The 13,281-nt window shown below is 40.9% G+C and overlaps 1 protein-coding gene across 1 annotated transcript in view; it reads left to right on the top strand.

Annotated features, from left to right (window-relative positions):
• Nucleotides 1-13,281, top strand: part of LOC126213476 (ankyrin repeat domain-containing protein 6-like) — a 57,268-nt gene that overhangs the window by 28,605 nt on the left and 15,382 nt on the right. The window contains exon 2 of the mRNA XM_049941249.1: nucleotides 6,561-6,705. Within this exon, the coding sequence (XP_049797206.1) occupies nucleotides 6,572-6,705 (134 nt within the window). The 5' untranslated portion in view covers nucleotides 6,561-6,571. The remainder of the gene's footprint in view (nucleotides 1-6,560; nucleotides 6,706-13,281) is intronic.

Here is a 13,281-nt window from a genome sequence, read left to right as displayed (position 1 = left end):
TGTGTCAGTTTACGAGACCGGAGCTCCTCAGTTTGCCTCACAAGGGCTGAGTGCACCCCGCTTGCCAACAGCGCTCGGCAGACCGGATGGTCACCCATCCAGGTGCTAGCCCACTGCGAGATCGCTTGACTTTGTAAGTAGGCTGTTTCTGTTTTCTTATTGGTAACGCCACGTAACGCTCTGTATGAAAATCACTGGCTGTGCTGTGTGCAGTCTGTGGCTAGTTTGCATTGTTGTCTGCCATTGTAGTGTTGGGCAGCGGCAGCTGGATGTGAACAGCGTGTAGCCAGTGTTGCCAATTTAGTGACTTTGTCGCTAGAAATGGCGACTTTTGTCTTCGCCTTAGCGACAAAAAAAACTTTTTAGCGACAAAAATTATTTAGCGACTTATCTGGCGACTTTTGGAGTACTGACGACTTTTGAAGCACAAATCAAAACTATTGTGGGCCAGTATTTTTATTAACAAAACTAAGATTTTAACTATAGAATGGTTACTACACTAACTTTGTTCTAGATTTACTAACATAATTAATTTCTTAGCATATCATGTAGCATTGTTCAGCATTTAGTAAACCTGAATGTGGGAATTGCCTACAGAGTAAGAAAACCTTGACTATAGAACAATTCATTATTCATTCATGTTATCGTCGATAGCGTATCGATCTTTAATTCTTCAACATTTGAACTCCCTTTATTTTTCCAATTGACAAAAAACATACGTAATATTAAGTATAATAAAGTACATTTCTGTGTAGCAACCTCTAATTTTTCGAAATGTTAACTCGCAGTCAAATTATTACCACAAGCACAGTGGTCACGCAAGAACAATTCGGTGGGGGTATCTCAGACATTATTACGTTTTAAACAATGAACAATAGGACTGATATCGAGTTACCGAGTGAGTAGATTGTTTCATGACCTCTAGTTCGCCTGAGTTTTAATGTACTTTCAGTAATTATAAACTGGTGAAACTTATGTTATGGTGGCTTACATAATGGATTTGCCGCAGAAGAACAAGCAGTACGCTCAAAAATATCGGGATGCGTGGGAAGCAGAACCTGAATTCAATGGGTGGCAGAAACCAGTCGTTGGAGACTTATCCAAGGCAAGATGTCAAGTATGTGTAACAGAGTTTTATGCTAAATTGTGTGATATTAGAAAGCGTTCGAAAACTATTAAGCATAAACAAAAAATTGATTAAAAAGCAGAAGCCACCTTACCTGTGAAAATTGTTCCGAAAACTACAGTTAGAATAGCAAGCAGAGTGGAAGGCGCCCTTTCTTTATTTATTGCTGAACATTGTTCTATTTTAGCTGTAGATCATTTAGGAATACTGTGGAAGAAGGTGTTTTCCGGTGATGAGGCCCCAAAAACATGCAATTAAATCGTACAAAGTGCACTAACATTATAACTGAAGTTTTGGCTCCATATTTTACAGAATCATTGGTTGAAGATATAGGTAACCAAAAATGCAGTGTACTAATAGATGAATCCACAGATGTATCAATATCTAAAATGCTAGGTATCGTTATACTATAGAATGGTTACTACACTGACTTTGTTCTAGATTTACTAAGATAATTAATTTCTTAGCATATCATGTAGCATTGTTCAGCATTTAGTAAACCTGAATGTGGGAATTGCCTACACAGTAAGAAAACAACCAAACCATTAGATCAGCATTTCTCAAACTCGCTGTAGTAGAAACTGCAGATGCAAGAAATCTGGCTGCTGTTCTTGTGAATTCTTTGAAAGATCTCAAACTTCCAATCGCTAATATGGTAGGAATTGGCACAGATAATGCTTCTGGAATGGTTGGAATAAACAATGGGCTTTCGAACAACTCGAGAGAATATGGTTTGAGCATTTGGTATTGATCCATTGCATTTGTCACTCTCTTCAGCTTGCAGTTTCGCACACCTCAGTGAATACTATACCTAGAAACAGAGTTTCTTGTATGGGAAACCTACAATTGGTTCTCCATTTCACCCAAAAGACAAGAGGAATATAAAAAGGTTTATGAGACAATAAATTGTGGAAAACAGCCACTACAAATTTTGAAGGTCTGTGCAACACGTTGGCTTTCAATTGAACCAGCAATACGAAGAATTCTGGAGCAGTGGGAAGAACTAAAGCTACATTTTTCACTTGCCATGGTTCAAGACAATTGTTACACTGCCGATCTTTTGTACAAGATGTATTGTGACGACTCAAATTATCTTTATATGTTTTATCTTAAACATGCTTTAAAAGAGGTATAAATAGCAATAAAAGCTTTTGAAGGAGAAGACAATGACCCCACTAAATTACTAGATACACTAGTATTTCTCATGCAGTCACTCGGACAAAACATAGTTTTTCCAACTGTTGATTTGTTCACAACACCAGTTCGAAGCAAATGTATGTACGCAAATCCGAACTTGGCTTTATGTTTGAACAGAAATTGTCTGAGTCAAGTTTGTCTGAAGAAAATGAAGTTTATTTGAAGAAGAGATGCATTCACTTTAGTCTGAAACTCATAAAAGAAATTCAGCAAAGACTGCCAAGTAACGTTACGATCCTGAACAAAAATGTCAATGCTGAATGTTGAAGAAACACTAAAGGTGAATAAAAATAACGCTGTAGCGGATGTAGCCAAAGAATTGGGTTTTAGTGGCGATTTCATAGACAGTATGCTTCATTGGGTGGAATAACACTACTAACACTGTTTTATTTTGGAGTGAGGTTTTGCAGTATAAAAATGCCGCAGTGGAGAATCCTTTTTCTTTGATTTCACAGCTTGCAATGACTGTTCTGTGTCTACCGCATTCAAATGCAGAAGTGGAAAGAATATTCAGTTCTATGAACATTATAAAAACTAAACAACGTAACAGATTATCGCTAAAGACAATTAATTCTTTGATCATATTGAGAGACCAACTGAAGAAACAAAATAAAGGTTGTGCATCTTTTGACATACCGTCAGACGTATTAGAGCTTATTGGAACGAACAAAATTTACTCATTTGTGACAAAACCAGTCGAACTGCAACATCATCTTTTGAGCGACGTTCAACACTCTACATCAACTACAGTTCTGTCAGAGCATGAAACAGAAGAGTTATTCGATCTTCTGAGTGACGACGATGAATAGCTCACATGCCGGTATGTACATATTTTGTAACCTAATTTGAGTTCTTGCTTTCTTTTGTTACAAATATAGTTGTACATTTCTAGTATATTTGACTACTGTGATTGAAACAACAATTTATGCGTTGCGTCAATTATGATAACATATTTAATTAAACTTTAGCGTATTTTATATGTACGTTGTTGCAAGCGATGGGTCAATTAATTAAGACAACATAACAATTACATATGAGACGATTTTTATTAATATTTTGTTACCCCCCACCCAGTGGCTTATTGCACCATTCACAGCACGAAATTTTCAGAACATCCCTAGTAAAATCAGTTTTAGCTACTTTCTAGCGACTTTTGATATTGAATCTAGCGACTCGGGTTTTTTAGAGTTGGCAACACTGCATGTGGCGTAGCGCAGTTGGAGGTGAGCCGCCAGCAGTGGTGGATGTGGGGAGAGAAATGGCGGAGTTTTGAAATTTGTAAGACTGGATGTCATGAACTGATATATATATTATGACTATTAAGGTAAATACATTGTTTGTTCTCTATTAAAATCTTTCATTTGCTAACTATGCCTATCAGTAGTTTGTGCCTTCCGTAGTTTGAATCTTTTATTTAGCTGGCAGTAGTGGCGCTCGCTGTATTGCAGTAGTTCGAGTAACGAAGATTTTGGTGAGGTAAGTGATTTGTGAAAGGTATAGGTTAATGTTAGTCAGGGCAATTCTTTTGTAGGGATTATTGAAAGTCAGATTGCGTTGCCCTAAAAAATATTGTGTGTCAGTTTAAGCACAGTCATGTATAATTTTTCAAACAACTTCGGTGATCTGGCGGGAACCGGTGTTACCACTGTGGCAAGACCGTTGGCTCCGAAGAGTAATAATTAAATAATGAGGGTGAACCTTGAATACGATTTATCACTGTCAAGTAAGCGAAATCAAAAAGCACTTTATATATATTGCTCACCGATTTTCACTAAAAAATAATGGGCTTTATTTACATTGCTCACTTCAGTGTTCACTCAACAAATTGATGAGGTTACATTATATTACTTTTTCATACACAACTGCCATTAAACTAGTTATGAACACTACACTAAGAAATCTGTGAAACATAGTGAGGCCCGAAAGGTGTAACGTTGTGAGTGAAGATGGAGATATTGTAAAGACGGAAGATCATGTGTCGCTCATGCTGTATGGGGAAAAACTGAATGAGCTTTATTTGTGCTGCACATTTGATATTTGCCAAGGAAACGCATGCTGTCATTTTAGGTTAATGTTCCATACACCGAGAGGTACAAAGTTTTTCCTGTATGCCCCAGCAAGGGACCTGAGGTAGACAGCTGAGGGTTGTGAAGAATGATATTCTCCATAGAGCACAGAGCACTGTGCAGCTGGCAGATCATGCGGCAGTAATGTTGTAGGAACTGGTGCAAAACGGCTTTATTCAAGACTTGCGCTTCACATTTCTCTCAACAAATCCAAGAGATTATTCGAGGTTACTGGTCCCTGCAAAGTGCTGTTCATAGTTTTCTTGCAGATCACAGCAATGGAGACCGTGGTGAACGTCAACGCCAAGTTCAGATGTAACAGGCGTTGAAGCACGCTAACGAGTGATCGAATTTCAATAGAGGTCAGGTGACGACCAGTAGACACCGTTAGTCGCTGCAGTTTCTCGCAATTTGTTTCGGTTTCAGACATTTTACAAGTAGTTCTTCATCGTATTCAACAATGCAAAGTAATCTGGATGGAATTGAAGTGGATTGTGATGATAGTACCAGATGAAGGAAAATGGATTGAAATATCTCACGGAGTTCAACACTATGCAGTGTTTCCTCATGATTTTGTCGGACCTCTCGATGGTTAACACGTCAGGATACAACATCCTTCTTATACTTAAATTACAAAAATTTTTGCCTAGTGCTGTTGCAGTGATATGGCCCTGAATATCGCTTTAGTTGGATAGACGTTCATGCTTATGAAAGACAGTGTCTCAGAATATTTCAGTCTGTTCTATACTAAAAACTCAATGAAAACCTTAGGACATAACGAGGCAAAATCATATAACATAAAACCACGATATGGCTTTCCTTACGTGATCGTAGGCGGTGACATGTTTGGACTAATGCAAAATTTAATGAGAGTCTATGGCGTAAAGCAGATGACTTATTGTGATATAGCGTGTTATAAGGGGAGAATACTACATCACCCACTATATATATATATATATATATATATATATATATATATATATATATGTGTGTGTGTGTGTGTGTGTGTGTGGATTGTGCTGTATGCTTCGTACAAGTGACTACAGTACTTCATAACTATGTTGGAATGAGAAATGGATTTAAACATGGAGACAGCTGAGAAGGAAATCTCACAAGTATGGCAGGAATACTGTTTATGCATAGTCCATTCTTATTATTTAGCGGGACCACGGTTACCTTAAATTCATGATTTAAGATGAATTCATCGAAGGGGAGGGTAGGCTGAAACAAAATAATTGCAGTAAATGAATTATTACTTACTCTTTCACTTCAACGGCATTGTGGGCATCTAACATAAACCTTCTAGTCCCGCAGTATGAACTAGTATTGACAATTTCTTCTGTTAGATACAGATCGTCCAACTGAAAATTAATAACAGTAGTAATTATCTGCTACCATCAGTATCATGTACAAAGCTGTGGTAGCATGACACTAGTTACAAGACTATAGTAGAAATATTGGTTGAAGGGAAACGTATTCTATCACTCTCATTTATATCACTAAGTGTTGTCCTGCTGGAATATGATATGTCAAAAGTGTTGAGAAGGAGTTGCCATCTGTCTCCAGCTGCCACCTTGAGGAAATGTTTTCTAGTAAGGCTGTCCACACTTCACTAGCAGATTATCGGTCCACTACATGAACCAACAGCCGACCCACACTTCACTAGCAGATTGTCAGTCCACTGTATGAACCAACACCCGAAGGAAACATACTGCACTAACTGCAACGAGTAGAGTAATACAGATATCAGTCGTAAGATTTCGTGTATTTCCTCAATAACTAAACACAGTAGAAAGATAACTCGTTGAATAAAGTATAACTATAACTCCTTCTGACCTTGCAAGTATTGTACTAAATCTCGGTTTCAAATAACTTTATGATCAGTTCATATTCCACTGTAGGAAAAAAAATTAGAAGAATGAGGTCTCAACCCATTTGGGTCGTTTTATGGTAACTAAATGTGCTGAAGCAGAAAGAAAAGTCATTAAAAGATTGTTGTGCAACATTTTAGAGCTGTTCCACCGTGTCACCAGTTTGATGTAGCACAGATATTATCAGTTGCAATTCATTTGTGATGGTCTGTTGTTTGACACTGGACTGCTGATGCCTTGTAAAACATATCTAGAGTAATGTGTTAAGCGGAAGGTGAGCTCAGTGACGGCATGTTTCAGAATCACCTACAATGGCGACGGCGAATGAAGCTGAGGATACCGCGGCCGTGGAGATCCGTGGCCCACTGCAGCCGGGGGATGGCGCCGTGGCGGCGCTGTCGGCTGCGGAGGCACGGCCAGCGGCGCGTCCACCTCCAGGAATAGGGTACGCACTCGCGGGATGGCCCATACCGTCCCAGATACACGTAGGTGTCCGCCCACAAGCCAACACTTCGCGGTACATTGTGGCGCCCTTGACATTGAGTTTGCTTAGCAGTGCCTGTGCTGTACCTTCCCTGACAGCTACAGAAGCTGTGTTGAGGTACTTCATAACACTTTCTTTACCTTCCCATAACAGGTTCATCAGGTCTCTAGATTGATCCATGTTTCAAAACAGATACATCAATGAACATATACAGGGTGGTCCATTGATAGTGACTGGGCCAAATATCTCACGAAATACGCATCAAACTAAAAAACTACAAAGAACGAACTCGTCTAGCTCGATGGGGGAAACAAGATGCCGCAATAGTTGGCCCGCTAGATGGCGCTGCCATAGGTCAAACGGATACCAACTATGTTTTTCAAAATAGGAAACCAAATTTTTATTACATATTCGTGTAGTACGTAAAATGAATGGTTTAGTTGGACCACTTTTTTCGCTTTGTGATAGATTCCGCTCTAACAGTCACAAACGTGTAAGTACGTGGTATCACGTAACATTCCGCCAGTGCGGACGGTATTTGCTTCGTGATACATTACCCGTCTTAAAATGGACCGTTTACCAATTGCGGAAAAGGTCGATATTGTGTTGATGTAAGGCTATTGTGATCAAAATGCCCAACGGGCGTGTGCTATGTATGCTGCTCCGTATCCTGGACGACATCATCCAAGTGTCCGCACCGTTCGCCGGATAGTTACGTTATTTAAGGAAACAGGATGTGTTCAGCCACATGTGAAACGTCAACCACGACCTGCAACAAATGATGATGGCCAAGTAGGTGTTTTAGCTGCTGTTGCGGCTAATCCGCACATCAGTAGCAGAAAAATTGCGCGAGAATCGGGAATCTCAAAAACGTCGGTGTTGAGAATGCTACATCGACATCGATTGCTCCCGTACCATATTTCTATGCACCAGGAATTGCATGGCGACGAATTTTAACGTCGTGTACAGTTCTGCCACTGGGCTCAAGAGAAATCACGGGATGATGACAGATTTTTTGCACGCGTTCTCTTTAGCGCTGAAGCGTCATTCATCAACAGCGGTAACGTAAACCGACTATATATGTACTACTGGGCAACTGAAAATCCACGATGGCTGCGACAAGTGGAACATCAGCGACCTTGGCGGGTTAATGTATGGTGCTGCATTATGGGAGGAAGGATAATTGGCCCCCATTTTATCGATGGAAGTCTAAATGGTGCAATGTATACTGATTTCCTACGTAATGTTCTAACGATGTTACTACAAGATGTTTCACTGCATGACAGAATGGTGATGTACTTCCAACATGAAGGATGTCCGGCACATAGCTCGCGTGCGGTTGAAGCGGTATTGAATAGCATATTTCATGACAGGTAGATTGGTCGTCGAAGCACCATACCACGGCCCGCACGTTCACCGGATCTGACGTCCCCGGATTTCTTTCTGTGGGGAAAGTTGAAGGATATTTGCTATCGTGATCCACCAACAACGCCTGACAACATGCGTCAGTGCATTGTGTATGCATGTGCGAACATTACGGTAGGCGAACTACTCGCTGTTGAGAGGAATGTCGTTACACGTATAGCCAAATGCATTGAGGTTGACGGACATCATTTTGAACATTTATTACATTAATGTGGTATTTACTGGTAATCACGCTGTAACAGCATGCGTTCTCAGAAATGATAAGTTCACAAATGTACAAGTATCACATTGGAACAACCGAAATAAAATGTTCAAACGTACCTACGTTCTGTATTTTAATTTAAAAAGCCTACCTGTTACCAACTGTTCGTCTAAAATTATGAGCCATATGTTTGTGACTATTACAGCACCATCTATCACAAAGCGAAAAAATTGGTCCAAATAAAACATTAATATTTCTTTACGTGGTACACGAATATGTAATAAAAATGGGGGGTCCCTGTTTAAAAAAAAGTTGTTGATACCCGTTTGACCTATGGCAGCGCCATCTAGCGGGCCAACCATAGCGCCATCTGATTTCCCCCTACAAGCTAGACAAGTTTAGTTCTTTGGAGTTTTTTCGTTTGACGCTTATTTCGTGAGATATTTGGCCTGGTGACGATCAGTGGATCACCCTGTATATCACGATTGAAGAACGTTTATAAGACTTGCATAAATTGTTTTGACACTTGAGCAAAGTATCGTTGTTTGCAGTGATTAGTTGTGCTTAACTCCATGTGTTCAACAAATTGTTACTCGGATTTTGGGACCAACTGTCACGAGAACGGACGTACTGACTGTGTTCACGGCATGAGGCATTTTTGCTTTGTACACGAATATGTGCTGCTCAGTGCAGAATCTGACACTGATGTGTGTAGGTTGCAACCAGGACTGCTGATTCGGTGCATTGTGTTGCTGTAAACCTGTTTACACAAAGCAGTATTTGAAGTTGTTGGGCGTCTCTGTTAGTGATGTCAATGAGGTAACTATAAATGCATACAACAAAAATGGAGATGAGAAGCCAGAGTGTCACACATTACCAGCACTTGGAACACTGTACTCGTATGCTGCAGCAAGGCAGCAATGGTAGTGCAGGGCAGCGGCATTTTTAAGACTTACTATTGTTGATGTAATGATGTTGTAGAAACCTTAGGTTTAGTAATTCAGACGGTCAGATCAATTTCTGTTTTCACGCCCAGTGCTAAACCTGTATGTTTACATACACTGATCAGCCAGAACATTATGACCACCTACCTAGTAGCCAGTATGTCCACCAGTGGCACAGATAAGAGCGGTGACGCACCATGGCATGCAAGCAATGAGGCCTTAGTAGGTCGCTGGAGGGACTTGGCACCACATCTGCACACACAAGTCACCTGATTCCCGTACATTCTGGGGAGGGAGGGCGATTAGCTCTGACGCCACGTTCAACCACATCCCAGATGTGAATGAGATGGTTCATATGTGGCACATTGGGGGGGGGGGGGGGACAGCACATCAATTGGAACTCGCCGCTGTGTTCTTCGAACCACTTCAAAAGACTCCTGGCCTTTTGATGTGGTGCATTAACTTGTCGAAAAATTCCACTGACTCCAGGAAATTTGATCGTTACAGAGGGGTGTCTGTGGTCTGCAACGAGTGTACGATACTCCTGGGCCGTCACGTTGCCTTGCACGAGCTCCAGTGGACCCATGGATGCCAACGCGTATGTTCCCCAGAGCATAATGGAGCCGCTGTCAGCTTGTCCCTATGCTGAAGTACCCGTGTCAAGGAGCTGTTTCCGTGGGAGACGACGGATTTGAGTCCTACCGCAGGCATGGTGAAGAAGGTATGCAATGCTCGGCTAACGTCCAGTGGCAATGGTCACATGCCCATTTCTGTCGTAATTGCCCGTGTCGTGGTGTTAACATTGGCACATGCACCAGTCATCAGCTGTGGAGGCCCATAATTAGGAGTGTTCGGCGCAGTGTGTGTTCAAACACACATCTACTTTGCCCTGCATTATAGTCTGATGTTATTTCCGCCACAGTTCGCCGCTTGTCCTGTTTTAGCAGACTGCCCAGTCTACGACGTCTGACAAGTGTAATGAGTGGTGGTTGCCCAATTCCACTACATCTGGACGTGGATTCACCTTGGTTTGATCACGTGTTGAAGACACTCACCCCAGCGCTTCTCAAACGCGTAACAAGTAGTCCAGTTCCCAAAATACTTGTCCAGAGTCTTCAGGCCATCACAATTTGCCCTCGGTCAAAATCAGATAGACTGCACACCTTACCCATTCTACACGCATACAACATGGTCTGACACTGCATGCACCATGTGTGTGCCTGGCTAGCAATTATTCCTCGCCAAATGACGCTAATATTGCCGGTAAGGGTTTCCATCCATAGTAGGTCAGGAGTATAATGTTCTGGCTCGTAAGTGTATATCTCTTTCATTTTCTTGGTTCGTATATGCTACACCCCTGTAATTTTAACAACAAACAATATTGCTTTTCATTCTGGAAACATCCCCTGGCTGTGGCTAAGCCATGTCTCCGCAATGTCCTTTCAGGAGTGCTAGTTCTGCAAGGTTCACAGGAGAGCTTCTGTAAAGTTTGGAACGTAGGAGACGAGGTACTGGCAGAAGTAAAGCTGTGAGGGCGGGGTATGAGTCGTGCTTGGGTAGCTCAGTTGGTAGAGCACTTGCCCGCGAAACGCAAAGGTCCCGAGTTCGAGTCTCGGTCCGGCACACAGTTTTAATCTGCCAGGAAGTTTCAATATTGGTTTTCTCACTCGAAGCGTGTATGGATGGTGTGGTATCCAATAAACAATCTGACGTATGCACATGTGTGGCAGGATGTAGCTGTTTGCTCCTCAGACACTTTGTGAGCACCTGAAAAGAATACAACAACTCCAGGTAGTCCCCCATGATGCTGTGTTTATCCTTCAAGTTCCCTTTTCGTTTCTGTTCAGTTGTGCCTCAGAAAATGTGCTGTGCGCTAGCTTCTACAACACACAGAGAGGGGAAATTTTACCAGCCAAAACACTATACATGAAGGAGCGGGAATCGAGACTCTACCCACTAAGCAAGCCTGTTCTCTATGGCGTTGCTTTTGGCCTCCAATGCATGGTGCACGGTTTCCTTCCTCAAGGACCCTGTTGATGACCTTCTGTGTCTCATGCACTGCAGTTACTGATCCACCTCTAATAATCACAACACTGATTATCACTTTTCTGCATGAGTTCGTTCGCTGAATTTCCTTTTCTGCAGATTTCAAAACCTGCTGTCCTTTTCTTGTCTGTGCCTCCTACAGGTTGATCCCTGTTGCACGACCTTCAGACCCTTCAAACATCATCTGATGATCAGAGTATCACATTAAGTACATTTAATGGTTGTTGTTCTAATTTCTGTATGACTGATTGGCGACTCCTTGGAGTGCTGTGTGAACAACAACCATATATGTAAAATTAAAAGGAAGGACAGCGTTGGCCGTAATATTGATGTTTTATTGACAGCAGAATCGATTTTCGATCACATAGTGATCATCTTCAGTGCTGTGGTGTACAAATTAAACTCACACACTGGTATCAAGTTATCAATAACCAATGTGATCACTTTGCAGTTTTGGTTATTGATAACTTAATACCAGTGTCTGAGTTTAATTTGTACACCACAGCACTGAAGATGATCACTATGTGATCGAAAATCGATTCTGCTGTCAATAAAACATCAATATTACGGCCAACGCTGACCCTCCTTTAAATTCTGTATGATTGTTGTTGGTATGCATTTGAACTGTCCTGTCCAATAGTTATTGTATCCCTCCAGCTCAGCTGTTGAGCAAAGTGTGTAGGTTAAAGTTTCCTAAAACTGGTACATGCAAAACTTTGCAAAACACGATATGCCTAGAGTATTCAATAAAGATCAATACCTGTCACAAAAGTTCCTACTATTAGATATTCCCTCATTCTCTAGGAGTAGTAACCGATAATTTGTGCTTCCATTTGAAGCTTCACTTCGGCAGTAAAAAAAGTTGACAAACAGCACTTTCATACTAGAAACAAATGTATGTACAGCTCTAGAACATTTGCCACACTTATGTAACTACTGATTATGTACCCACCAAATTTGTGGCCCAGGCACAGAAAACTTTTCTGTACCTACTGAATTATTGTCACATTTGTTATATGGAGATATTTATTAAGCATTCAATATAATCCTTAAACGTAATACGTTCCACTCCAAAACATGAGACATTTGAATCCAAAAAGCGATACACCTCCGCCTGCATCCCAGCCACCAGCCGCTCAGCTGAGCACTGCACGTTGTCGCCCTTCTCAGACGCCATCAGCACAACAGCCAGAGACCACAACTCCAGCAATAAACTCACTGCTGGGAAAGAAAAGCCTCCAAATAAAAAATAGTAGGCCAAGAGAACGAGAGCGACGAAGCTACACCTGTGACCAAAGCTCTGGTAAATACAAAAAAAATGGAAATTGAGAAAACTGATTCTGATCCCGATCTCTTTGAAGAATGGTGACAGCATTGATGACGTCTATCCCATTTGAGAATCCACACTATTCATATTGCAGTGACATAGCCAGAACATGTAGGTGGAGTAAATTTTATTTTGGGTGAATTTCGAGGAGGAAAGAGGTGTTCTTTCAGCTACACATATATCTGAACCAAACAAAAAAGAAAAAAAAATGCTGGAAAAGATCTAGAAGCTATGTCTCTGAAGCTTGTGTTCAAGAAGAAAATAATTTTTCAAATAACAAAAATGACATCTGTAATCAATAAGAGTCATGTGATAGGGAAATTTTCAATTCCTCATAATGCTACTGGGGTGGAAAATATCAAATGAGGAACCTTCTTAGTGTTTAATGGTCCTGTTTCTGTTAATTAAAAAATTATAAGATATGCTATTTCGTGTATCTCTTAATTTTGAATTGGGGTCCTACCCATTGGTGGTTGACTTTATAATATTAAAAAAAGAAAAAAAAGCAGAGAAATTTCTGCAGTTGTCTCTGACGTATTTATCACATATATATGCTCCACAGAAAAATCCCACTTACACATATGTATCGTTTT

The sequence above is a fragment of the Schistocerca nitens genome, chromosome 11, assembly GCF_023898315.1.
Source record: "Schistocerca nitens isolate TAMUIC-IGC-003100 chromosome 11, iqSchNite1.1, whole genome shotgun sequence".
In the NCBI taxonomy this organism is placed as follows: Eukaryota; Metazoa; Arthropoda; class Insecta; order Orthoptera; family Acrididae; genus Schistocerca; species Schistocerca nitens.
This window is presented reverse-complemented; position numbering and strand designations above follow the sequence as displayed.